This window comes from Stegostoma tigrinum, chromosome 2 (genome assembly GCF_030684315.1).
Source record: "Stegostoma tigrinum isolate sSteTig4 chromosome 2, sSteTig4.hap1, whole genome shotgun sequence".
In the NCBI taxonomy this organism is placed as follows: domain Eukaryota; kingdom Metazoa; phylum Chordata; class Chondrichthyes; order Orectolobiformes; family Stegostomatidae; genus Stegostoma; species Stegostoma tigrinum.
The window spans coordinates 23,886,966-23,911,333 of record NC_081355.1 but is presented as its reverse complement, the minus strand read 5'-3'; the positions used below and the strand labels follow the sequence as shown (position 1 = coordinate 23,911,333).

The following is a 24,368-nucleotide window of genomic DNA, read 5'->3' as shown; positions in this document are numbered from 1 at the left end:
TACAACATATGTATGGCCCGCCCCCCCCCCCCCGGCACCCCCCCCCCGGACCCCGGGGAGGGGGAGACTCCCAGCTCTAACTCAGCTCTTTAACTCCACCACCCCCAACCCGGGATCACTTACTTTCCCCTCACCCAACCCCAGCCACATACCCTCATCCTCTATACAAACCACACCCTCATTCTCCTCCTTCTTCCACCCCTCTCCCCACACCCCCCTCCCCTACTCAACCACTCCACCTCTACCCCCTCCCCGCCCTTTCTACCCCACCCCACTTTATACTCCTCCCATTCTACCCCCTACTACCATTGCACCCCCTCTCTCTATTCGCCAGCCGCCCCCAGCCTACCTCTACTCCACCCTTTCACACTCCTCCCTGCCCCCTCCCCCCTTGATTTCCCCCGACCCGCCACCCCAGCTGTCTTCAGGGAGCTAGCTGACTCATCTTCACTGTGGGAGGGGGAAGAAAACAGCGTTTCCACCCTCCCTCCTTCACAGACCTGAAGGTCAGCTCCTCCCACCCCCCCCTCCCCCACACCCAGACCCCTGTGCCAAGATGCCGTGGCTGAGGAGGGATCTGCGAAGTCCCCACTGTAAGTGGAAACACATTTACACAGATATTTTGGTCTGGCTGGATTTGGGGAATTCCGCTAGGTTTCCAGACTCGAGTTTCCACCAAGGTTATTTACCGCACGTTTCCAGTAAATGTTTAGTTGACTGGTTTTTTTAAAAGGACATATTATATTGTTGTTTTGGATTCCTTTCTTACTGGGTAGCAGTCGCAGTGTGCACAAGTTAGAGGCAATATTGAGATTGTCTGCACTTGACCTCAGTCTGTCATTGACAGGCTTTGCAAGCCGCTGCATCGAACAGATGGGTAATCGGATGCACTGAAATTACTTTCCTCTTTAAGTACAGAAGTTTTTCTCTTTTTTTCCGGCAGCCTTGGAATGAATTAAACTGACATTTTAATTGACGGTGCATTCCCAGTTGGTTGCAAATTTTGCAATAAAGTTATTGTCGGGAAAAAGCAACTCTCAATAAATTCGCGATCGAATTGGTTTATTTTTTTCCATTCAGACAGTCGACATAACGAACGCGTTTCAGTTATTTGCACTGAATGTGACGTTAACGGTTTACTGCTGCACGGAGTCATGCTATCTTGAGTGAAGCACGTGTGTTCAACTGTGATGCATATCTTAAGACTTCTTAGAGCAAATCGCAACCATGTGGTCGCTGTATATATTCATGAAAAGTCACAAATGGGAAGAATGTTTTCAGTAATCAATTGACAAGCCAGTACTTTTCTAAAATCATATTACAATATCTCTCTTTAATCCTTCACGTGCGTCTGAGCGAAAACGTACACCATTTCCGCGATTATTTCCTCCGTATTGGAAACAATTATATTTGTCCCAAATAAGACACATGATAACTTTTGAACAGGTAACCCAGTGGTCTAAGTCACTAGATTAAAGCTTGCATAATTTTAGTGGAGTGGTGGCAATGTTAACGAACAAGTATTTCAGAAGCCAGGCTAATTTTTCTATATTGCAAAAATATACCTTATAAAACAAACTTTATATACAGGATAATACAGTGTGAGGCTGGATGAACACAGCAGGCCCAGCAGCATCTCAGGAGCACAAAAGCTGACGTTTCAGGCCTAGACCCTTCATCAGAGAGGGGGATGGGGTGAGGGTTCTGGAATAAATAGGGAGGGGGAGGCGGACCGAAGATGCAGAGAAAAGAAGATAGGTGGAGAGGAGAGTTTAGGTGGGGAGGTGGGGAACGGATAAGCCAGTCCGGGGAAGACGCCAGGTCAAGGAGGTGGGATGAGGTTGGTAGGTAGGAGATGGAGGTGCGGCTTGGGGTGGAAGGAAGGGATGGGTGAGAGGAAGAACAGGTTAGGGAGGCAGAGACAGGCTGGGGCTGGTACTGGGATGCAGTGGGTTAAGGGGAAGAGCTGGGCTGGTTGTGTGATGCAGTGGGGGGAGCGGACGAACTGGGCTGGTTTTGGGATGCGGTGGGGGAAGGGGAGATTTTGGAGCTGGTGAAGTCCACATTGATACCATTGGGCTGCAGGGTTCCCAAGTGGAATATGAGTTGCTGTTCCTGTAACCTTCGGGTGGCATCTTTGTGGCACTGCAGGAGGCCCATGATGGACATGTCATCTAAAGGATGGGAGGGGGAGTGGAAATGGTTTGCGACTGGGAGGTGCAGTTGTTTATGGCGAACCGAGCGGAGGTGTTCTGCAAAGCGGTCCCCAAGCCTCCGCTTGGTTTCCCCAATGTAGAGGAAGCCACACTGGGTACAATGGATGCAGTATACCACATTGGCAGATGTGCAGGTGAACCTCTGCTTAATATGGAAAGTCATCTTGGGGCCTGGGATGGGGGTGAGGGAGGAGGTGTGGGGGCAAGTGTAGCATTTCCTGCGGTTGCAGGGGAAGGTGCCGGGTGTGGTGGGGTTGGAGGGCAGTGTGGAGCGAACAGGGGAGTCACGGAGTGAGTGGTCTCTCTGGAAAGCAGACAAGGGTGGGGATGGAAAAATGTCTTGGGTGGTGGGGTCGGATTGTAGAAGGCGGAAGTGTTGGAGGATGATGCGTTGTATCCAGAGGTTGGTGGGGTGGTGTGTGAGAACGAGGGGGATCCTCTTTGGGCGGTTGTGGCGGGGGCGGGGTGTGAGGGATGTGTTGCGGGAAATGCGGGAGACACGGTCAAGGGCGTTCTCAACCACTTTGGGGGGAAAGTTGCGGTCCTTGAAGAACTTGGACATCTGGGATGTGTGGGAGTGGAATGCCTCATCGTGGGAGCAGATGCAGCGGAGGCGGAGGAATTGGGAATAGGGGATGGAATTTTTGCAGGAGGGTGGGTGGGAGGAGGTGTATTGCAGGAGGGTGGGTGGGAGGAGGTGTCTCCCCTTCCCCCACCGCATCCCAAAACTAGCCCAGTTCGTCCCCTCCCCCCACTGCACCACACAACCAGCCCAGCTCTTCCCCTCCACCCACTGCATCCCAAAACCAGTCCAACCTGTATCTGCCTCCCCAACCTGTTCTTCCTCTCACCCATCCCTTCCTCCCACCCCAAGCCGCACCTCCATCTCCTACCTACCAACCTCATCCCACCTCCTTGACTTGTCCGTCTTCCCTGGACTGACCTATCCCCTCCCTACCTCCCCACCTAAACTCTCCTCTCCACCTATCTTCTTTTTTCTCCATCTTCGGTCCGCCTCCCCCTCTCTCCCTATTTATTCCAGAATCCTCACCCCATCCCCCTCTCTGATGAAGGGTCTAGGCCCGAAACGTCAGCTTTTGTGCTCCTGAGATGCTGCTGGGCCTGCTGTGTTCATCCAGCCTCACATTTTATTATCTTGGATTCTCCAGCATCTGCAGTTCCCATTATCACTGATACAAACTTTATATACATAGTTCTGTACGGTATTTGCACACGAAGAACTAACAAACATTGGAATTTGGAATTTCTTGCAAAAAACCCCAAGGCACTCCATATTTATGCAGGACTGTATTTACATATATTTGAGGCACCACTAATGCTTTAAGGACACATTTGAGCTGGTGGAATTGAAGACGCTCTCTGGTCCTATATCTTGGCTCATGTTCCACCTATTTTGGAGGTGTGGCATAACGTGTCTGCACAGGGTGGTTGAAAATCATTATTTTTAGATAAGTTTTTCTTTGCAAATCTGTTCCAAATTCTCACACAGAAAGGGAATTGTTTGGTTAGAGATAGTAGGAACTGCTGATGCCGGAGTCTGAGATAACAAGGTTCGGAGCTGGAGGAACACAACAGGCCAGGCAGCATCAAAGGAGCTGGAAAGCTTTGGGTTGGGAGCCTTCTTCAGAAATGAGCTTCTTCACACATTGTGTGTGCCCCTAAATCCAGAGAACCCACAAACAGAGAACTAGGACAGTGAGCATTGTGCTTTGAAGTTGTTACCACTGACCCATTTATGTGGGAGAGCCATCACACAAGTCCACCCACGATCCATTGATTCCATCTACACTTCTCACTGCCTTGGACAGTCAGCCAACATCATCAAAGACCCCTCCCACCCCGGTTATTATTTCTTCCAACCTCTTCAATCACGCAGAAGACACACAAGCTTAAACACACGTACCAACAAGTTCAAGAACAGCTTCTTGCCCACCATTATTAGACTTCTGAATGGAGCTCTCAAATATCAATCTTGCTTTCTGTGCTTCCTCTTTGCAGGCATAGTTTTGTATTTCTCGGTCTGTTCAATCACCTATGATGTTTGCATGGTACGATCTGCCCGAACGGCACACAGAACAAAACTTTTAACTGTACCTAGGTACATGTGACAATAATCAAATCAAATCAAATCAGAGTCTACATTTGAGTTGAAATGAAGACAGGTCTAAAGGCGTGGAGAAAGTATTAGCCAGCAAGATTTGTTTAGTCTTTATAATACAGACACCCTCTACTCCAATTCAGATTATTGGTCATCAGCATTTTAAGAAAGACATTTAAAAGTCTGTGTCCTTGAGACCCTGTGGCCTGTTAATGTCTATGCTGAAGACTGTGGATGTAGCTGTTGCCCCACCAGTCACACAGACTGCACCTTTTGGCAACAATAGACTTAATTGAGTTTAACAGCTCAGTTTTGAATATTGTTGTCGATCGGACAGAGTTATCTGATTATCATGTCTGCTTTGTGAATAAAGTTCACCCCTCCTCAGTGGAGTGACTGTAGGAAGCATGAGATTGGAAAACAGGGTTGGGGGGGTGAGTGCAACAGGAGGGCTGGTCAGAGAAATTTGGGATGGAATCTGGCTGCGTGAGAAGTAAATCCCATTTGGACTGATGCAATAAATTCTGCAAAAGGTGAACTTAATAACTGCTCCCTCATCTCACCTCATTTTGGCAATGAACAGCTGTGGGAGTTAAAGGTCTCCCTAGTAAATTCCACTCAATCTGACTACTGTTAGACTGCATGGAATCTTTGGCTGCTCGCATTGGGTACGTTACCTGGCATTTGAAACCTAGCCTAACCCATGACTGCAATGGGTTAGCAGAGACCTCAAGAAATTTCAATTCTTTGTCTGGATGGCTCTGGAAAAGTAATAAGTGATGGGTCAGAATATTAGCTGTTCATTTCTGCAGTCATTTTCATTCACAAGGAGTGCATAATAGTTTCATTAAAATAATATAATCATTCAATGATAGATTGTGGCAATTAAAGCGATCAGTTTCTATCACAGAATGCAGCAGTGATCTCTCAGACTATTCATTAATTTTCTCCATGTCACTGTATTCCTTTTAGTCAGCATCCCATGGGGCTTCTCATCTTCATGTTGAATGGTCTCTCCCAAATACAACTGTGCAGCTCGCAACAATGGGAGATGATTTTGGGTATAGAACATCTTGTCTGACTTTTCCAAATAATAGACATTTTTAGTAAAAAACAAAACAAAGAACTGTGGAAACTGGAAATCTGAAACAAAAGCAGAAGTTGCTGGAGAAACTCAACACGTTTAGCAGCATCTGTGGAGACAAAGCAGAGTTGACATTTCAAGTCCATTCTGAGCCCTTCTGAAGAAGGGCCACTGGACTAGAAGCATTAATTCTGCTTTTGCTCTCCATATAGATGCTACTACTTATTATGATATTTCTTTATGGTGCACTCAACGGAAAGCAAAAAGCATCTTTTATAACCTTAAGCAGTCCCAATACTCCACTTCAAACTGATGAATTATATATTGAAATGTAGTCACAGGGGTAATATAGGACTTGCAGCAATGTGACAAGCTGTTTTTCAGGGAAGTCTCTCCTGATCTCATGATATTTTACTGACCTGATCAGAGAATGCTTCTAGATGGAGTCATCAGCAACAGGTACAATCATTCTGTTTTTGCAACAGGCTTTTGTTGATATTTTTAGCACTCTCAAGTCAGTATATCATTTGGTCCCCATCATTAACATACAATATCAGCTTAATGGAGTGGCATGTTTTCTTGTCAGGTTTGCATAAAAAATGACATTTGGAGTTCATCCAGAAGTGTTTTCTTTTGATGTTGGACAGCAGTTAGGGATGACTCTACTTTTTCATTTACAACTGCTCTGAATAGATTTTGTTCTTTTTCTTGCCCCTTTCACCCTGCAGCATTTTTTTTTTCATTTATTGCTTCATCTCTCCCCTTCCTTACACGACTCTCCTAGACGTTTTATTCTTTCCTCCCCCCTGCAACCACACCACCCAACCCTTTCTACACTCCTGTTTGAGTAGCTGAGTAGCTACAGTCTGACAACCTTGCCTGAAATATTAACCCGGTTTCTCTCTCTCAAAAGAATTTGGTGGACTGGCTGACTATTTCCAGCATTTTCTGTTTGTATTCTACTTAGAAAAATCTGGATTTTAGGAAATCTTGCCAGCCAGCAAAACCTCTTTGTCTTGTTGAATTGATTTCTTCTCTCCATAGCAAAAGATATTGAAGTGCTTCCCAGGGTGGGCATGGTATCACATACTTGATTCGTGGTTAAGTGAACTGTGGACTGGCTTCTTTGTATGAGTTATCTGTGATATCCCGTGCACCATTAAATCCTCAATACCATTTATTACCTTCAGAACCATGGGAAGACTAAGCCTTATCATTTTAGCTTTATACAAGTCAGAATTTAACAGATGGCATAGTCTAATTAATAACTCCGCAGCGGGGGGGAGGGGGTAAACAGACTTGTCCTTTAGTTTATTCAGTATAGTCATCTATATTTATAGCTCTTTAGATATGACTGAAGCAAGTATTCTGCTTATGCGGTCAACTTTCCATACATGAAAGGGTCCTCCTTAGGCAACTTATGATGCATAATGTTCCTCGCTGAAGCAATTATCAGCTTAATAACATTTTAGTTGCAACTTTTTAAAATCAAAGTAACTGAAGAATTACAGAAAATTCTTACCTTCCAAGGTGAATGGCTTTGTAAAGTGTACAAGGAAGAAAAGGGTATACATAATATTAAACGTACAACCTGAATTCACTGAACTACTGCTTAGCAGTACACTGGTGATTCTTGCACTTAGCTTGGGAGCTATACCATCATGCATCTCAGTCCGTTAAATGTCACTGTCTCTGAATTTCTGTTTGTCTTTAAAATACTCGTTAAAACGGTCTTCTTTGATCAAGTATTTGGTGACATGTAGATAATGGTGTTATTCTTTGGTTTAGTCAAATTTTATTTCAGAATAGTTCCTGTCAAGAATGTTAGGACGTTTGAATATGCTGAAGACACTATGTAAATACAGGCTGTTGTTGGCCAATATGAGGACTACAGATTTAAAGTAGTACTTTTATACATTTAGAACAAGAAATTTTATTTGATAAAAACAATTACAATTTTTAAATAATAGCTAATAAAAACAGCCTGTGTCCAATGATTGAGGGGCATAGATGTTCAATGAAAGATTCAGGACAGGGAGAGGAAATTTTTGTTTTTACAGAGGGTTGCAAGGCCGAGGAAAGTACTATCAGAGTCAGTGAATCAAGTATAGACTGTCAACTTTTAAGAATAAGGTGTTGAAGAAAATGTGGTTAAAATGATATAGGAGCAGAGCATTATATATGGATTTAGTTGAACTGCTGGTGTGCTGGATGGACACCATGAAGAACTTGTTAGCTGAGTTCTTCATTGCTGTATTTTGTAACTTGCATTTTATTAATTGTAAACATGGAATAAATGTTCGCTGTCAAAAACAAACTAGCAACAGCCCACATGCAACTGCAACACTAATTCCTTTGTTTTAAGGATTATACTGAAGCAAGTCCACCATTAAGAAAAGCCATGTGCCCATGTTATATTGCAAGGTGCGTGTTGGGGTGGATCTTGACTCAAATCCTTGGTATTTAACATAGAAGCTCCTTTAAATATTTATTTCATTTGAACAAGCTATTGACTTAGCTGATCCTCAGCCCTATTCTGCCAGCAAAATGACACCCTGTAAAAATGTTATGAGACATGTAAAATGACTTCACGTCCATTTTTGAAAGCCCAAAACCCTCTTTGATTACACCTTACGAATGGTCCTGCTTCACCCTTGAATGATGACAGACAGTAAAACTACATTGCAGAAAAGTGCCATATATTGGAATTTAGGAGAACTCAATACTCGATGACGAGTCACACTGGACTCAAAACATTAACTCTACTTGCTTCCAGCAGTTAGCTGTCAGACCTGCTGAGCAATTTCTGTTTTTGTTTCAGCATTTGATGTACTAGTTCAGAGAGATTGGGTGGTTCTTGAAGTTAAACAAGAGGAGAAAATTACAGCACAATTGCTTCCAGATTGAGGAGATATCATTACAACAGGAACTGACTGAATCAAACAAATAGTACGCCTCAAGTCAGGGATAGCGTGCATGCAAGCCTGAGATCTACGCAGTGATCAGTTGGGGCTGATTGACAGCTGAGCAGCCACTTGAGAATTAAAAGCTTAAAGACAATTACTGAACATTGCCATCCTCGGAACATAGTTAGAAGGTAATATTATGTAAGAAATTTTGCAGTTTGGGAAATAAATGTGGCAAAAGATTATAATTTTTGAAAGAAAAATAAATGCAGGTCTGAATTGCTAAATTATAGGAACAAACAATACGCCAATTGTGGTAACTCTAATTAGGGATATCATATCAGCTATCACAATATCATATAGTAGAGTGTCTGTCAGTAATGTGCATGTATGTGGAATTTACAGCACTAAAACAGGCCGTTTGACTTGATTGGATGATGCCGGTGTTTATACTTCACAAAAGTCTCCAGTCTCTTTAAACTAACTTTAATTAATGAATCAGGAAAAGTAATTCCACTAAGTAGGCCTGCACCTGAGATAAAGAATAGTTAAAGCCAGTATACAGTGTAAGACCATGAGACCAAAGCCCTTGAAAAGTAAAGTGGACTGGACAAATGTTTTGAAAATGCTGGAGATGAGATCTTTCAGCAAAATTAATTATCACTAAGTTAGGTTAAAAAAAGAATCCATGATAACTGCTAGAGTGTGGTTAAAAAGACAAGACACAGTGATTAAGATGCACAGAATAGATTAATTAACTTCCAATTTACTGTCTCAGAAGATTCTGCCCATTATCACAGTGTGGCTCCATATTTTTTGTTGGCTGTGTTATTACAGGTGGTTCATATTTATGACAGAATATACAGACAAGTTATGACTAAGCTTTACCAAGCCTTGTATAGGAAATATTAAACCACGTTCAGAATGGTACATACCATCCTTGTTTAATATGCTTTGCATATGCAGAATTTGGCTGCTTGATTTTTTTTGTACAGTCAATCTATTCTGCAGTAATTAGCATAAATGGAACATTGTTTAATGCACAATAATACATTACATCAGGATCAAATTCGAAGTAGAAAATGCAGACTTGGAATTAATCTGGAGGCGATAACAGTGACATCTTCACAAGCAATGTAATTCCAGGTTAGGAGTATATCAGAAGCTACATTCACAAGAAATCCAAGAGGTTTGAAAACTTGTACACACCAGTCAGGGACTGTCACCTCCAATGAAGGTACACACACTGACTAAAATGCATGATGTTGTTCCTCGGGTTTGAGGGAGGTTGCCAACCAACAATAGGCATTCAGCAAAGATCCTGGTTCACATTTTCAAACTTTCTGTATGAAGTACAGCATTGCCCAACAGATCCTCCATGTACACCCAGTCTCTGTGCACTACTGCCCATTGCCCTCGAAGTGTCTGTGCTGGTGAAGAGACTATCACCCATCTTCTTCCGAAATGTGCCTTTGCAAAGAAGGTATGGTGATAGAAGCAGATGTTTTCGTCAGGGTTTGATTCAGGCAGCTCTATAATACAGGACTCTGCGCTCTACAAGCTGTTCCCCAGGCTGCACACCAAGAAAAATATTGTCTGAGTCTGGAAGACCACAAACTCGGTGAATGACACTTGATGGTCTTCCAGTGCAAAGAGTTGACCTTGACCATTGCAGACTGGTACATTCCAAGATCCAGGACCACATTCTGAGGAACACACTGAAGCTTGTGGCAGCTACCACCAAGGCACAGAGGGGAGAGACCACCATTTAAGGACTTTCTACCAAAGCGCGGTGGGGGGTCCATCCAGTTATCAGACCATCCTGGTGCCTCAAATGTATTTAAGTATTGTTCAGCATGCATAAGAAATGCCTTGGATTTTTGGGGGCTGCAGGGAAAGCCAAATTCCAATGTTTTTCATGTGCAAAGCCTATACACAACTACTTCAGCAATGTGTATGTGTATAAAGATTTTTTACGAATTAAATATATCTTTGCAATAATAAAAAAAAAGTTCTGTATTGCTTGTCCTTCATAGAAAAATTTGCAAAGGAAAACACCTTTGACCACAAGTCCATCAGCAAGTGGTCAGCATGTGGCATCCTCAAGACCCTCTGGGAAAAGGAGGTGGATCCTGTCACGTGGTCTCCTGAACAGGCTATCAAAGTCATTAGGCACAATGCCTGAACACCAGAACCTTCCAAACAAGCACCAAGTCAGGGCTTGGCTAGCAGTAAGAATGGCACTACCCATCAGAACCTTCATGTGGCACATCCCCTCTCTGTGCACCACAACACCCTGCCCTCGAAGCGTCTGTGCTGGTGAAGAGACTGTCACACATCTCCTTCTGAAATGTGCCTTTGCAAAGAAAGTCAGGAGTGAGATGGTTTTTGCTGAGGTTTGTTCTGTGCAGCTCCGTGACACAGGACTCTGTGCTCTACAGGCTGTTCCCAGTACAACATCAAATGCACCTGAAGGACCATCAACTCATGAACTCTTTGGTCTGCCCAAAACCTGTTGGTCTTCTACTGTAAAGAGATGAGCTTGCCCGAGTGTTGTAGGCAGGCACTTTCAAGGTCCAGCACTATGTGCGGAGGGACGCACCAAAGCTTGGGGCAGCTGCTGCTAAGGCATAGTGAGGAAAGACCACTGTCTCTGGTGTTTCTGCCAAAGTATAACAAGGGTTTGTTCAGTTGTCAACCTGACTAGGTGCTTCCACATGAACATAAACAGTTCCCTACAGAAGTAGGAAATAGCTTTGGTTTTTACAACTGCAGAGAACCTCTGAGAAATGTCAAATTTCCAATGTATTTTTTCTCTTCAAAGACTAAATAGATATGATTTAGAAAATTTGTATAATCTGTAAATGGGCAAATAAATGGCAGATGGAGTTCAATCTGGGCAAATGTGAGGTAATGCATTTTGGAAGATCTAATTCAAGGGCAAACTACACAGTAAATGGAAAAGTCCTGGGGAAAATTGATGAACAGAGAGATCTGGGTGTTCAGGTCCATTGTTCCCTGAAGGTGGCAATGCAGGTCAATAGGGTGGTCAAGAAGGCATACAGCTTGCTTTCCTTCATTGGATGGGGTATTGAGTACAAGAGTTGGCCGGTCATGTTACAGTTGTATAAGACCTTGGTTCGGCCACATTTAGAGTACTGTGTACCGTTCTGGTCGCCACATTACCAAAAGGATGTGGACGCTTTGGAGACGGTGCAGAGGATGCTGCCTAGTATAGAGGGTGCTAGCTATGAGGAGAGGTTGAGTAAATTAGGATTATTTTCATTAGAAAGACGGAGATTGAGGGGGGACCTGATTGAGGTCTACAAAATCATGAGGGGTATAGACAGGGTGGATAGCAAGAAGTTTTTTCCCAGAGTGGGGGACTCAATTACTAGGGGCCATGAGTTCAAAGTGAGAGGAGAAAGTTTAAGGGAGATATGCGTGGAAAGTTCTTTACGCAGAGGGTGGTTGGTGCCTGGAATGTGTTGTCAGTGGAGGTGGTAGACGCAGACATGTTAGCATCTTTTAAGATATATTTGGACAGGTACATGGATGGGCAGGGAGCAAATGGACACAGACCCTTAGAAAATAGATGACAGATTAGACAGAGGATCTTGATTGGCGCAGGCTTGGAGGGCCGAAGGGCCTGTTCCTGTGCTGTAATTTTCTTTGTTCTTTGTTCTTATAGATGATATTATGATAAGGTATATTTTTACAATAAAAAAACTTAGAAACAAAAATAATGGTAAAATGGAAACCCTTTATTTGGGCAGTTTGAGATGATTTCTCCTGTAAGACTATACAAGCAGTGTAGCCAATAAACTGACTCACTACAGTTTACCTGGAAAATTCTGCTTTCAACCTGCTTTGGAGAAACTCATGGAAAATATTCGAGATTCAATGTTCTTAATATTTACCTGAAGGCGAGATCATGCAGCTATAAAATATTTAATTGCCACATAAGAATAGAAATGAGTATCATCCCAAGAGTAATCACAATTCCTGTCACCATGTACTTGAATAAATGAAGTATATTTAATAAAACTTAAGAATGTATGAGAAGTTCTGAGCAAATTCTATTTTACTACTTCGACAATATGCATTGTTAACTGCATATACAGTTACCCATTCTCCTCTGGTTACAAAAAAATAAATTGAAAAAGCAGGTTGAAGATAATATTTTAATTATTGCACTTTACATCATTACATTTAAGAAGCAGTTTGTGAGGTTGAAAACAAATTACCAGTCAGTGTCACATAATCTGAGAAAATAATAACATTGAATTTGCAGCAGACAAACAGGGCATTGGGCTTAACTGGACAAAATTGGTATTTACGCTCTACACCTTCTCTTTCTGTTCCCCTCTTTCTTCATTTACATACAGCTTTTTTCTTAAACCCATTTATGATATTCATTTCAACTATTAGTGTCTTTTCATAAGACAGCAACTTTCATATTCCAGGCATTTTGTGAATGCAATAGAGTTTCTTCTAAATTCTTCATTGCACTTATCAGTAATTACTTTATTTTGATGATTCATAGTTATTGTCCAGGTGGTAAAAGAGCTCCTCTATTTCTAATGTCATATTTGCGTTCATTTGCACATAATGGCTCCTCAGGATGTCCTCAATTTCTTTAAAACAAATGGATTGATTTTTACAGTCACCACAGAAAAAGCAGCAAAATGTACAGAAAGCAAAACCAAACTACACACCTTTGGAACAACACAACTTTATTAACCACTAAAATGATCAGTGTGGAAGATGAAGATTTTTTTAGAAAGGTAAATTCTTGCAGGAACAGAAAGATTATGTTTGGTTACGCTGGACTTCACTTGCTCCACGTTGTTTTTTATTAAGGTTTTTGAAGTTTCTAGGTTGTATCAATCCACCTTGCTTTTTCCTAAAACAAAGTAGAAGGATCAAGTGATTATTAATCAATTTACTGAATTCTCCTATACAATTTGAAAAAATAATCAAATCAGTTCTCACAATCTAAACTACAACTTTATTGCATTCCGTCACTTGCCATGTTACATGCTGTAATTTTCTGTAGGGAGTTATCAAGTTAAAAATAGTTCTAAACGTCTCTTGCTTAGAAGATAAATAAATGATATATTTTTCTATGCTTTGTTATTACAAAAACACAATTGCAAGGCTATGTCCTTGTTAAGGGGGGGATTGCTAATGCTAGCACCTTACTTAGTGAAGAGGGCAGTATTGGAATAGGTGGAACAAAAGGACAGAAAGGACATACAATATACGTTATCATCAATAGGAATCATTGGACCAAGAAGCTCTTAACCTCATGTAAAAATTCCTAAACAATCGTTGTGGGGTAGGGGAGAGATACTGGTAACACTTTTTTTTCAAATATGTCCAGACAGTTTCTTTCTAATGTTGCATGGTTGTCTAGTGCCACAGAGAAGAGTGGCTATTCATGGTAGTTAGGTTAACACAAACAGTAATGCTGCAGACTGCTTGATTCTGTCTATGTGGGTAGCAGATGTCATTACAGTGTGGCTCAGGCACTTAGGTGATGTTCATTTGGATGAACACATTGCTGACAAGTATTTTCAACTGCACAGATTGTCCATAGATTTGAAGCTGGAAAAACACAGCAGGTAGGCAGCATCCGAGGAGCAGGTATGTCAGCATTTTGGGCCAAAACCCTTTGTCAGGATTGGGGAGCAAGGAGAAGCCCAGAAGTAAATAGAGGGAGGGGGTGGGACTGGGATAAGGCTAGGCGGAATGATGACAGGTGGGTGTAGGTGGGAGGTTGTTGCGATTGGTCAGTTGGAAGGATGGAGCGGATAGGCGAGTAGGAACGCGGACAGGTTAAATCAGGTCAGGGAGGTGAAGAGAAGGGGGAGGGCTGGACATGGGATAAGGCTTGGGGTGGAGGGATTTTGAAGCTGGAGAAGTCAATAATGAGGCCATTGGGCTGTAAGCTCCCATGGTGAAATATCAGATGTTGTTTCTCCAGTTTACATTTGGCCTCATTCTGACAGCAGAGGAGACCAAGAATGGACATGATGTCAGAGGAGTAGAGGGTGAATTAAAATGGATGGGAACTGGAAGGTCGGGTTGGTAGGTGCATGCAGAGTGCAGATGCTCCACAAACCGGTCGCCGAGTCTGTGTTTGGTCTCCCCGATATAGAAGAGACCACATCTGGACCAATGGATACAATAGATCAGGTGGATGAAGTGCAGGTGAATCTGAGCCCGATCTGGAAGGATTGTTTGCGGCCGTAGGCGGAGGTGAGGGGGGAGGTGTAGGGGCAGGCAATGCAGCTCTTGTGGTTGCAGGGAAGGGTATCGGGTGTGGATCAGAAGTTGTTGGGGAGTGTAGAGCTGATGAGGGAGATTGTCAGCTAAGCGAGAGTTGGGTTGCGACAGGTAATCAGCTGATTTCCTTGCCCATATTTGATCAGATGCCATGAGATCTTGTGGGATCCACTGTTCATGTTGCAGATTCCTAGGTCAACTCCCTTCCACTGTGCCTCCACCTTTTGTAAAGAACACCTCATTTCCTCTTTATCTTAGAGCATACCTGCATAGAGGATTGCCTTAAGATTAAAGCATTTTGACAGCCACAAGAGAATTAGCACATAGAAATGTCCCCAGTCATTTGGCATCTTAAGATTAAAGCATTTTGACAGCCACAAGAGAATTAGCACATAGAAATGTCCCCAGTCATTTGGCATCTTAATTCAATAACAATCCCTTTGTGGTCATGTTGAATGAAAATTGGTGAAGCATGCTTAGTGAGACTTGCATTAGAAGAACACAGGTGGGTTTATAGGACTGGAGAATGTTATAGACATAAAGCGACACTTGTACACAATGATGAAAATACTAAAAGATGTTGTGCACCATGAGCTTATGTAGGTCAGTGAACACAGCAATTAACGAGATCAGAACTTGCGTGGTTGAGTGAAAACCTGACTGGTCAGTCAGTTGTGTGAGCATCAAATTGGCTGATGCTGTAGGTAGGCTATATAGTTGCAGCTGTGATCCACCTGACTCCATTGTTCTGCCGAACACTTCTTGCAATGGCCCCTTATCTTCTGGGATCTACCTGTGAAACTTAAATCATCTATGCCATTGAGGTGAAAAGGTATACCCACCGAGCTTCTGTAGCTTGACAGCTGCAAGAATCTTAAGGCAAGACTGCTAGCCCAAGCCTGGTCATTGTGAACTGCCATAGTTCCCCAGTCAAGAAATACTCAATTTTAAAATTCTCATCCTGATTTTCAAATCCTTTCCAGGCCTCAAATGTTTCTATTTCTGTAACCTCTTCAAACTTCATAAACCTTTAAAATACGTACACTCCTTTAATTCTGGTCTCATTTGCATTTCCAATTTTAATTGCCCCACCTTTATGGCTGGGTCTTCAGCTTTCTAGCCTCTAAGATCTTGAACAACACTCCCTACATTTCTCTGACTCTCTGCATAGCTTTCTTCCTTTAAGACTTATTAGGTCTTGGTCCTCCGGCCTAACATCTTCACATGGCTCTCTCTGATATTTTGTTCTATAATACTCTTGTGAAATACTTTGTGATATTCTAAAATGTTAAAGCTGCTGCATAAACAGGTGTTGGTGGTGTTGTGAACCAACTTCTAGGACTATCATAAGAATAGATATATGATTTCTGTGGATAATTTGAAATGTACGCCAAAATAGAAAGAACATGAGTATGAGAATGGAGACAAAATAAAATGGTAATGTTTCTGGAATTGTTGTTTGTCATTTATCTGCTAGAAGAAATTATGTTTATCTGATACCTAGTATTTCTCCATGCCACTATAGTAAATTCTCATGCTGTACTCAATTACACATGCTTTGCTGTAAGGAGCAACAATAGTGCACATAAAGGTGACTGTGTTTTCATTCACTAAGATGTATAAGTGTGTACGAACCCAATGAGTTACTGCGATAACATTCAAATGGATTTTGCAAAAATTCATTATGACAAGTTTAGTACCATTATGTTTAGCAGATACATCATAGATTTCAAAATCTCTGCTTCAAAATTATATTCCAATGGAGATAATTCTCTCAGATAAAGTTTCAAAATTGTACAGGAAAGCTTATTAATATACCGGAAAAGGTTCAAAGTAGACAGGAAGCCATGATTCCTTGATTTAAGAAACAAAATCATAAAATGCTGGAACAACTCAACAGGTCAAGCAACATCTGCCGAGAGCAGATTTTGAAGAGTGGTCACTGGACCTGAAATGTTAACTGTGCCTTCTCACCACAGATAGTGCCTGACCTGCTGAGTTTTTTAACAGTTTATGTTTTTGTTTCTGATTTCTAGCGTCCGCAAATCTTGTTTTAAAGAAATGTTCAGTTTTGTTTTTTCTTCCAGTAACACAGTGTTAAATCAAGGAAAAAGCCAAAGAGGTGTCAGGTTAAGCAGCTTGTGTAGATGATAATGAACTAATGCAAGCTTTTTGAAGAGTTCAAAACTACAGGATATAATGAAATTTGCAGGCAAGACTGGAGAAGGATACAACATCACATTGTGTATTGTCTATTGTGACATAAACGTTAGACATATAGCGATAGAACGGTACCATTTAATGCCTTTGGAAAAGCAAAACAGTTCCTTGATTCTACGGCGTGTTAATATTTTCTCTCTGTAGTACAAAATCTACGAAACGCACTTTGTCCATTTTGATCTTACCGACACTGGCAGAAAACTAAATCCAATCATTGTTAATAATACAATATTCCAGGAATTGTATCACTTTGCTGCATTCAGACACCACAAAAGTGATAAAACCACCACAATATAGTGTCAATGGATTCTGGGCTTAAATGTGCCTGGGTGTTATTTATTTATTTCACAAATGGAGTTCCTCCAAAGATGTTAGAGTGAAAGTGGGTCATTTGTTGCTTGAGAATCAGCATAAGGAACAGATCATTGTAACAATGTGTAATATAAAAATCACCAATAAAGCTTATTTCCCTGTTCTTTATCCATAAGTTTTTATTTTTTTTCTTTTCAAATATTTAACTGTCTTTAAGATGATGCTATAGTGCCTGTTGCAGTAATTACTTCTGGTAAAGTACTGTGTCTGAATAATACACTATAAAATGTTTTCCTTCCTACTTCTTCCTTTGTGTGAGAATCACAAGCTGAACTCTCATTCTTACTGAGTCACCAACTAATAAAAACAACCTTTTATGTTTATCCTTGGAAAGACTTATTTTGAAGATCTTGACCAGATCCCCCTTCAACTGCCCTGTGAATGAGAATGACTGTTGTCATCATCCAGTTCTCTAACTCATTCCTGTTTGCGAACATTGTCAGAAAATTATAGGTTATTGCGTGAACTTACTTCTTTCCACCCTCTTGTGGTTTTTTTGCTGTATATACTATTTGACCCCAGTGAATTTCCTATCTTCAATCCCACAGGCCTTGTAGGTCATTTCCTTTTGAATTTTTCCTTCAATTTTGGATGCTCTGCTGGTGCTTTTTTTTAGCAAAGACTACGGTGGAATACTTAGTAAATATCTTTGCATTTCTTATTTTGTTGTGTACAAGATTTCTTTGTTACTAAGCGATCTTCCCCCTTTAACTTAATATTGACCACAAGCTTGTTTTTATCTTCCTAATATTTTTTCTTCATTAATACTAATGTATCTTATACTATTCTTCTGCATTATATTTCCCCTATCATTACATCATAAGTCTCTAAATGTTTTACTGTAATTTCCTAACTGTAGAATCTCATCCCGACTGAGCTGTATCCTTTCTCATGGACATTAGCTCATTCCCAGTCAAATGCATTCATCCTGAAATCCAATTTTTCTTTATCTATTTTCAACCTGAATTTAAGGTACAGTCATTATTTGTTAAAGGTTTTCCTACATTCAGGTAATTGTTTTAAAGAAGGATCACTTGTCTTGAAATGCTAATTCTGTTTTCTTGCACAGATGCCGTCAGACCTGCTGAGTTTCTCTAATAATTTGTTTTTCTCTGCTTCAGATCTCCAGCATCTGCAGTCCATTGACTTATTCAGGCATACAATGTCTGACTCATTACCAAGAACAGATCTGGTAACAGCATTCTTTCTTGTTGGGGTATATTCAAAACAGAGTGGCCAACCCTTGATGACTGTCCTGGACTCTCCAGAAATGGAAGATTAATTTCTGTGATTATGCGTCAACGCAAGTAAGCTAAAAATCATGGGAGCATTAAGCAAAGTTGCAGTTTTTCATTTTCTTGGGACAATTTCATTTATTGGTGATAACACAATTGGAGCTTCATTAATAAAGGAACAAAAACAAAGTTGCTGGAAATGCTCAGCAGGTCTGGCAGCATCTGTGGAGGAGAAAACAGAGTTAACGTTTTGGGTCCGGTGACCCTTCCTCAGAACATTCCTCAGTCATCGGACCCAAAATGTTAACTCTGTTTTCTCCTCCACAGATGCTGCCAGACCTGCTGAGCTTTTCCAGCAACTTTGTTTTTGTTCCTGATTTACAGCATCCGCAGTTCTTTTGGTCTTCATTAATAAAGGCCATTTTCATTAACAGTCAAGACCAATCTAATTGGAGGAGAGTATCTTTTAAAGTCAGCATGAGGGCATGAGCAAATGGTGAGAGTGTAGGGAAAGATTCTGTGACCAGAGGCGATAATCCTAAAGGAACAGTTGAGTCAATTTAGAGATCCCCTCTCCATTATAATTCAAACATTTGTTGGGTAAGCTTCCTTATGTTAGTTATGAATAGATTATTTATCACTCAGAGCAGTGATTTCTACCTCACTACCAGTACCTGTTTCTTGCACAGCTCATTGTTTCTTTCATTTCCATGCCCTTTTGCACCAGTGCTCCTCACCTCTACACTAGCACAGTGCTAAAGAATGCTATTAGATTATAGAGGTTTACAGTATGGAAACAGCCCTCTTGGCCCAACTTGCCCAGGCCACCCAGTTTTCACAATTAAACTAGCCCCATTTGCCTGCGATTGGCCCATATTTCTCCATACCCCACCATCCATGTGCCTGTCCAAACAATTCTTGAATGATGAAATTGTACTCAACTCCATCACTACCTATGGCAACCTGTTCCAGAACATTCACCACCCTGTGTGAAAAAAATTGCCCCTCTGGACCCTTTTGTATCTCTCCCCTTAAACTTGTGCTATTATGAGCAGTTTCATATTAAGTATATCTTGACACAGTTAGGATAGAGTCGCTCCAGTGTGGAAACAGACCCCTTGGTCTAACAAGTCCACACCAACCCTCAGAGCATCCCACCCAGACCCATCCCCCTAATCTACACACCCCTGAATACTACGGGCAATTTACCATGGCCAAACCAAATATTCTAGCCTGTTCAATCTCAATTTCAAATAGTTTGGCTAGGTAGGAGCTGCCAATGTGGTATACTGCATCCATTGTACCCGGTGTGGCTACCTCTACATTGGGGAAACCAAGCGGAGGCTTGGGGACCGCTTGGCAGAACACCTCCGCTCGGTTCGCAATAAACAACTGCACCTCCCAGTCGCAAACCATTTCCACTTCCCCCTCCCATTCGTTAGATGACATGTCCATCATGGGCCTCCTGCAGTGCCACAATGACGCCACCCGAAGGTTGCAGGAACAGCAACTCATATTCCGCTTGGGAACCCTGCAACCCAATGGTATCAATGTGGACTTCACCAGCTTCAAAATCTCCCCTTCCCCCACCGCATCCCAAAACCAGCCCAGTTCGTCCCCTCCCTCCACTGTACCACACAACCAGCCCAGCTCTTCCCCTCCACCCACTGCATCCTAAAACCAATCCAGCCTGTCTCTGCCTCCCTAACCTGTTCTTCCTCTCACCCATCCCTTCCTCCCACCCCAAGCCGCACCTCCATCTCCTACCTACTAATCTCATCCCAACTCCTTGACCTGTCCGTCTTCCCTGGACTGACCTATCCCCTCCCCACCTCCCCACCTATACTCTCCTCTCCACCTATCTTCTTTTCTCTCCATCTTCAGTCCACCTTCCCCTCTCTCCCTATTTATTCCAGAACCCTCACCCCATCCCCCTCTCTGATGAAGGGTCTAGGCCCGAAACGTCAGCTTTTGTGCTCCTGAAATGCTGCTTGGTCTGCTGTGCTCATCCAGCTTCACACTTTATTATCTTGGGTTCTCCAGCATCTGCAGTTCCCATTATCTCAGATTTAGGTCCTGCTGAGTTTCTTTTTAAATGTATTTAGAGATATCTTCTAATGACATAATTATCTGAATATTTTGAGGATACCATTAATGAATAAGGTATTGGAAACACACATTGTCACTACAGGTATGTATTCTGGAAGATAAAGTTTGCATATAGATAGTGGTTCTTAAAACACACAAAGACCAACTCTGAAAATCAAACCTCTCAACAAAAACACCTTTGCTGGCTGAACTGATTTACCACAAACAAAGTTGAGAACAACAAACTGGGTAGCGGGCAATTTGTTATGTAGCATGCTGCCTCATGAATTGTGGCTGAACTAATTGAGTACAATAAATAGCAGCTATTGGCCTAAATGTAATTGACTTCTCATGATTCCATCCTTCAATTAATTCTGTCCTTTAATAAAACTAACAATTAAGAAAACTGCTCACTATATAAAGTTCTGTTGTGGTTTGTGAAAGACAGCTCATCAATTGATGGCTTATATTGCAATGTTACAATTACACTTGCTAAGCTAAAAGTTGTAAAACCAATTACTTGTAACTGTACATTGGCAAACAGTTAGCCTTTAGGTAAGTCTGAATCTTCCATTTAAATCCATCAGTGTTTAAAATCTCAGTGTTTCCCTTTTGGAATGATTGTAAATCTTCTCACCAATGTTCTTTCTTCTGGTTTATAGAATTTAATCCATTCCATAAAAGAGCAGAAATATATTTCTGAGTGAATTGTTCCACAGTCCTAAATATTATTTCCAACTTCCAATAAGTCCTTCAGCTCGAACTCCAATACAGGGATAGATTAACTATAGATTAACTTTTGCTTATGTGTTCATAGGATGTGGGCATCATTTATTAGGCCCTTATTCAGCATTGTCCATTGTGACTGCCCTGGGCCAACCTCCTTGAACTGAAACAATCCATGAGGTGAAAGATGAAGGTACACCCACACTGCTGTTAGGGAGGAAATTCCAGGACTTTGACCCAACAACTCTGAGGGAATGAAGATGGAATTCCAGGTCATGATTGTGTGTGACTTGGAGGGGAATCTTGCAGGTGGTGATGCTCTTATGTATCTGCTGCCTTTGTCCTTCTGGTGGAAGAGATTGCACTTTTGGAAGGTGCTGTTTAAGGACCCTTTATGAGTTTCTGCAGCTCATCCTGTAGATGGTAGAGTGCTGTGTGTTGGTGGCAAAGAGACTGAATGTTAAAGGAACTGGATGGAATGCCAATCAAGTGGCAAGCTCGCATCTCCCACATAACTGCCACGTCAATTGGGTTGTGCAATTGTTACAAATCTGACCAGATCACTCAATCTGCTGATAATTTTGAACACTTCTATTTTATTTCAAATTGCCACCATCCAAGGCATTTTGCTTTTGTACTGATATTAAAGTTGGTAGATCAAACTGCAGAAATTACAAATGCAACAAAATGTTAAGATGCTGTGTTCTTCTAATCTCCAGCAATGTGAGAAGAAAATTTCAAAATTCTCAGCCCAAACAATTTAACTGCGGGAATGTGAATTTTGATTGCCTACAACAATTAGATTCTGTGGCCTTAAAATGGTCAACAACCTTGAAAACAATCTACTTCAGTAGAATAATGAACAAAAATATTATGTAAAGCATAATGTTCTAACCAGTTTTACTGCATGAAAGGTCACGGGAACACACTGGCTCAACTGAACAATGGACATGCATTGATATAAGGATGACCCAAAGTATTTTGTTTTGCTTATTCAAAGGATGTGGGCATTGCTGGCCAGAACAACATATAATACCCATCCCTAGATGCCATTAAGAAGGTGGTGGTGAGCTGCCTTCTTGAGCTGCTGCAGTTTATTTGGTGCAGGGAAACCCACTATTCTGTTATGGAGGAAATTCCAGGATTTTGACCCAGGGATGTCGAAGGAACAATGATTTATTTCCAAGTCAGTTTAGTGATTGTCTTGGAGGGAAACGTGCAGATGGTGGCGTTCCCATATACTTGCTTCCCTTGTTTCTCTAGATGGAAACGGTTGTGTGTTTGGAAGGTGCTGCCTTAGGGACCTTGATGAATTTCCACAATGCATGTTACAGGTTGCATACACTGCAGCTATTGTTGGTCAGCAGTGGAGGGAATGAATGTTTGTGATGCCAATTAAGCAGGCTAATTTGTTGTGGATGGTATCAAGTTTTTAAATGTTGTTGGACCTTCATTCATCAAGGCATGTGGGGAGCGTTCCATCACACTCCTGATGTGTGCCTTGTAAATGGAGGAGAACAGGCTTTGGAGAGTCAGAAAGTGAGTTATTCACTGCAGACTTCCTAGCTTCTGACTTCACAGTATATATATGGCTAGTCCAGTTGATTTTCTGTTTAATGATAAATCCCAAGAGATTGATAGAATGGGACTCAGTGATGGTAATGCCATTGAATATCAAGGGTGATGGTTACAGTATATCTTGGTCGCTGTCTGGGGGCACTTGTTTAGTATTATGTTACCTGCCAATTATGGCTGAAGCCTGAATATTGTGCACGTTTTACTGAACGGACTGCTTCTGTATCTTAGGAGTCACAAATGTTGCTGCAGACTGTGCAATCATCAGTGATCATTCCCACTTCTGACTTTATGGAAGGAGGGTCGTTAAGGAAGCAACTGAAGGTGGTTGGGCCCAGGCCGCTACTCTGGGGAACTCCTGTGGTGATATCCTGCAGCTGAGATGACTGACTTCCAACAACCACAACAATCTGTCTGTATGCTAGGTATGACCCTACTTAGTAGAGATATTTTTCCAATTCTCAGTGACTCTACAATGAATAAATAGCTACTTGAAAGGGTAGATATAAGACAAAACCTGGCTAATTGGTGCTTTTACTGGATGTTGATGCAGCGCATTTTGATCTCCTCTTGCACGCAATGCCAAGGACCCTTTGGATCTACTTGAAATGTCTTAAGACATTGTGCTCAATTTATATTTCACGGAGACGCTCCTGATAGATGGCTGATTTCCAGATTGGGAACGTGAAAACAGCCATGATGAAATTTTCAAAGAGCCTGCAAGTTAATGGGTCGGCTTCAAGAGTCCTATGCAATATTGCTGGGTCAAAATTCTGCAACTCACTGCTAGCATCATGGGTAGAGGACAGGGATGTAGAATTTGTGCCAATTTCTGAGGTTTTTATGCTAATAACTTTATCATGTTGCTTCTTGAATAACTTTAAATATTTAATATCTGGCCACCACCTAACAAATTTTAAAAATAAAATTTAGAAGGCCATGAATAACAGAATAATGCTAGTATAGATTTTTGTAAAAATAATCTGACTTTGACTGGGCACAAGAAGTTAAAAATATGCCTGCCACAAGTCACCTGATAATAGAGCTGCACATTCTATGTAGGTTAAAGACACACACAGATGTGGAAAGACTGTTTAAATATCAAGACTTTGAAAGCAGACAATAGAGGCGTGAGAATTCAAGCTTCAAAGAGAGCAGCAGACAACAGGAAGAACTTCAAATGGACTGAGCACAACTGACTGCTTTGCAGCACTCTTAATTCCTCAGCATGTGTCTGTTGTTCAGCTTTGAACTGTATAAAAACAGTCAGGTTGCCAAACCCCAGCAAGAAAACACTTGGTGATAATGGAGGGGAGAATGGTTTGATCGAGGAATGATAAAGAGAAATAGACAAGTACCGTCTGTTGTGTTGAAGGAACATGAAGCAGTGTGTAAAATCACAAAACTAGTGAAGAACAAATAATCTTCTCTCTCAGTTGAGTCCACCTGTACAAGAAAATACCAGCGAACCTACGGAAGATGTTACAGCAGTTGCATCTGCTTTCCAAATTAATCTCCTGATTTTAGTGAGAAGGA

At 41.7% G+C, this 24,368-nt stretch overlaps 1 protein-coding gene and 1 long non-coding RNA gene across 8 annotated transcripts in view; one reads left to right on the top strand and one right to left on the bottom strand.

Moving 5' to 3' along the window:
• The first annotated feature begins 520 nt into the window (after positions 1 to 520).
• Positions 521 to 23,835, top strand: LOC125461080 (uncharacterized). The gene is made up of 3 exons (XR_007249385.2): positions 521 to 593; positions 18,330 to 18,515; positions 23,064 to 23,835. It is a non-coding gene; the product is annotated as an uncharacterized LOC125461080 (long non-coding RNA).
• Positions 12,517 to 24,368, bottom strand: part of ropn1l (rhophilin associated tail protein 1-like) — a 68,200-nt gene continuing 56,348 nt past the window's right edge. For all 7 annotated transcript variants that reach the window (XM_048549437.2, XM_048549393.2, XM_048549401.2 and 4 more), the window contains one exon: positions 12,517 to 13,231. In XM_048549437.2, coding sequence (XP_048405394.1) covers positions 13,138 to 13,231 — 94 coding nt within the window. In that variant the 3' untranslated portion in view covers positions 12,517 to 13,137. The remainder of the gene's footprint in view (positions 13,232 to 24,368) is intronic.